This window comes from Montipora capricornis, chromosome 12 (genome assembly GCF_036669925.1).
Source record: "Montipora capricornis isolate CH-2021 chromosome 12, ASM3666992v2, whole genome shotgun sequence".
NCBI lineage: Eukaryota > Metazoa > Cnidaria > Anthozoa > Scleractinia > Acroporidae > Montipora > Montipora capricornis.
The window spans coordinates 29,734,938-29,738,835 of record NC_090894.1 but is presented as its reverse complement, the minus strand read 5'-3'; the positions used below and the strand labels follow the sequence as shown (position 1 = coordinate 29,738,835).

General features: G+C 38.0%; 1 protein-coding gene across 1 annotated transcript; it reads left to right on the top strand.

The window, feature by feature from the left end:
- The first annotated feature begins 515 nt into the window (after positions 1 to 515).
- Positions 516 to 2,264, top strand: LOC138025622 (kelch-like protein 3). The gene has a single exon (XM_068872806.1). It carries the CDS (start codon positions 516 to 518, stop codon positions 2,262 to 2,264), a length of 1,749 nt encoding a protein of 582 aa, XP_068728907.1.
- The last annotated feature ends 1,634 nt before the right edge of the window (positions 2,265 to 3,898 follow it).

The following is a 3,898-nucleotide window of genomic DNA, read 5'->3' as shown; positions in this document are numbered from 1 at the left end:
AGGATTTTCGGAACATTTGTTGTAAAATTTCTTGCTTGCCTGCCTGTCCTTGGACTTTCCCATTTTTAAAGGAAGTTTACCCTAAAAGGCTCACCTAGAATTTACGGGAACCTTTTTTCTGGCTGAAATTTTCGAAAAGGTTAGTTTTGATCCCTATAATTTTCGGATCACTAGACTGGTCCTCGATAGATGAAGTCCCAATTATAATTAAATGCGTAACTTGAGTAAGTTCTATCTCCCAAACGATCTTGGTAAACTACTTTTTTAATTGCACATTTCGAGTCACCATAATGAAGGGAACAATCGAGAAAAGTCTAAAGAAAATCTTACGACTGCTGCTATTACTGAGTTGACACATGCATTACACCAGAGATGGAGAAAGAGAGAGAGAGACTGGGTTTGAGTCTAGTGATACCTTGATCATACACCTGTCACCTTCTGTAAGCTTCTGTAATTTCCTCTCTTTATAACCCGTGTTAACTTTTTAAAAATTTCTTAACCAACGCAATTCCGATATGGCGGACATTTCACAGCCAATGCCATCAGATCCATCAAAACACTGTCAGGAACTTATCTATCGTCTGGATGCTCTGAGAAGAAAAGAGAGTTTCTTCGATGTAACAGTGTCAGTAAAAGACAAAGAGTTTAAAGCTCACAAACTCATGTTGGCAGCAGCAAGCCCGTTTTTTCTTTCACTTCTGGTCAGCGACATGAGGGAGGGAAAGGAACAGTTCATCAGGATAGAACTTGAAGAAGCAACGGGGTCAGTCATGGAAGAAGTTCTTAAATACGTTTACACTGGTAATGTTGCAATCACCAAGGATACCGCCCACGACTTAGTGGCAGTAGCAGAGTATCTTCTTTTACCAGGTTTGAAAAATTTGGCTTGTGATGTTTTGGAGGAAAACATTACAATTGAAAACTGCATTTTCAATTATTACTTTGCCGACAAATATCAGTGTGTGGAATTAATGAGGGAAACCCGTGGGTTTATTGACTTAAATTTCAGTTCAGTCATGAAAACAGATGACTTCCTCAAGCTCGATTTTGCTCAAGTCATGAAGTGGGTTTCCAGTGATGATGTCATTGTCACCTCTGAGGAAGAAATTTTTAAAGGAATAGTAAAGTGGGTGTCTCACAAGAAGAGTGAACGAGAAAGTAAGTTCGCTGAATTGTTGAGTCAAGTCCGTCTGAAATCTATATCTCGCAAATTTCTTTCCAACGAATTGGTCCATGAAGAACTGGTAGCAACAAGCAAGGAGAGTTTGAATTTTGTGTTGAGATCCATGGAGTGCATTTTTGATCCCTTCTTAGAAGATGCTGCCAAGCCACCCAGGAAGTGCTTGGAGAGGTACACAGATGTGATTTTTGTTTGTGGTGGCAGGACAGCCTTATGCTATGTACCCCAGGATGACGTTTGGTATCAGTTGCCAGACATGTTATTTGAACATCAAGATCATGCTGTTGTTCAATACAGAGATAAAGTTTGTATTTTCGGGGGACAGCATGTTGGACCAGGAAACTCTCGAGTAATAGAATACTTTTCTTCTTTCAGTAATTCCTGGGGGACAATTGAAGGAAGACATTGTTGGAATGCTTGTTCTTGCTTATCAGTTCTACGTGGTTGCATGTATGGATTATTTAATCGTTTCATTGTTCTCTATAAGCTGGAGGAGAATGTTTGTGAGGCTGTGGCTGATCCACCAACTGTTCGCTATGGAGCTTGTTTAATCAGTGATAAAAGACACCTTTACTTAGTAGGAGGAATTGATAATGATTTGGACCGAGCAGTTAAAAGAGTGGAAAGGTTTGATCCTATTTTGGCAACATGGGAGGAGGTTGCCACTATGAATGAGGGAAGATATAATGCTTTTGGAGCAGCCATAAATGGCAAGATCTACATAGCAGGTGGCATAAAGGAAACTGAGGGACATCTTACCGTATTGAAGTCTTGTGAGGTATATGACCCATCAACTAATGAATGGCAAACCATTAGTAACCTCAAGGTGCGTCGTCAAGCTGCAAACATGGTATGCATTCAGGAAGCCCTTTATGTGGTTGGTGGCTTCAAAGACATAAGAAAGCTTTCAAGAGAGTTGTCAATGGAAGTGTTTCAGTTAGGATCATGTGAATGGAAAAGTAAGTCCACCATACCCACTAACTTTGAGAATGAAAATCCTGAGGATCAAAAGAAAAAGATTCATCATAAGGCAAGTCTTGCAGTGATCCACAAGAGCCTATTAGAAAAGCTGTGTAAGCTTTGACATTTTGATATTTCTCTTATGACTGCCTTGTGGTGACATTTCTTCAAAAAAATTAATTAATAGTGCCACCTGGAGACATTTTCCCCTTAAATTCAGTATTATGACTGCCTTATGGTGGCATTCATTCTTAGTGCCATGTGGAGAAATCTTTTCCGATAATTAGCGTTTGGCCTTCATCCACCTTTAATACAAGTGACCTCCTTTTAAGGCAGCTTTCTGCAGTTTCCCAAAAAAAATAATCAAGTTTTTGAAATCTGTGAAATTAAGGAGGCTCGAAAGGGTTTTCAGCTGAGCGCGCGCGCGTAAGCCACACACGCAATTCGTAAGCTGCTTGCGTCAGCTTATGATTTAAATGGGTCACCAGAAATAAACAAATACTGCTAATTTCGCTTACCTTTCTCCAATTCCTATATACATGGCATATAAATAGACATGTCCTATTCGCGAAAACTACGAAAATTCTACTTAAACGGTTTAATAGTTACTTAAATCCGTTTGTGTTGACCTGTAGCTCCACTCGCGCCCGGACTCGAATGAGCGGGTGACGCATGCGTAAATGCTGATCTTGTAACCCCCTAATTTTTCCTGATTTTGCAACTTTACTCGTTTATATCTCTGCTTCTGGACGGTGAATTTTTTTGATTTTTTGCATGTTAGCTTAGATTAATTTAAACCGTTTGTCTTTCAAATTTAAAAAAATTCTGTAGGTGAAAAAAATTATTAGAGACACAATTCAAAAAAACTTATTTTTCTGAAAAACTGACCTACAGATTTTGTTGAATTTTAAATATTTTAGAGAGTATTTCTAACATTATCTGGTAACGATGAATGGGAAAATTTCACTGTCCCGTTTCTTCAAAAAGGACCACATATGTTGATTTTAAGGCTCAAAGAAATGCCTAATATCGTTGCCATGGTAACAATATTTTGGAGGAAAACATAATGTGAGAAATCTACGATAGGTACTTAATACCCCGGCCAAATTTCGTCTTCATATGATTGCCCTAACTGTATCTAAGGACAGAATATGTTTATTTGTTTGAAAAAAGGAGAAACTATTTCGAGCCTCCTTAAAGCAACAGATTGCCTCTTCTAAAGTGTTAGTCTCTGCAATTGTTGTAAAATGTAATTTTATACGTAAGAAATAAAATGTAAGTTAGGGGAAAATGCTAAATATAGTGACCTAGCTCCTGGGGGTGGGACTGGAAAACTAAGCCTATGTCCCCACCTTAAAATTTCGGGATTTCCTTTGCAAGAAAAAATAATCATGTATAGACAGAGAGGTTTTTTGCAAATGCCAAAAACGTCGAAAATTTGTCTGATACTGATCTTTCTAAAATAATGTTGACAGTTTTGTTTTCATAGTATTTACAAATTGAAATTCCCAAAATTTTAACCCTGGTCATATCTTGGTTTTATGCAATTACTATGAATGTCTTTTACAACGTATAAATGGTATAACTATTTTGGTACTTTAATCGGAAAACGTTGTTATCCCAATTGGGACCCTCCCTGGGTCTAGAAGCTCCCATTTAAGGGGCTTAAATACAGGTTAGTCTCCCCTATTTTCCATTTTTCTACCCCTCTGCTGATTTGGTAATTAAGTCCCCAAACATTATTATTGACAGTTTTAT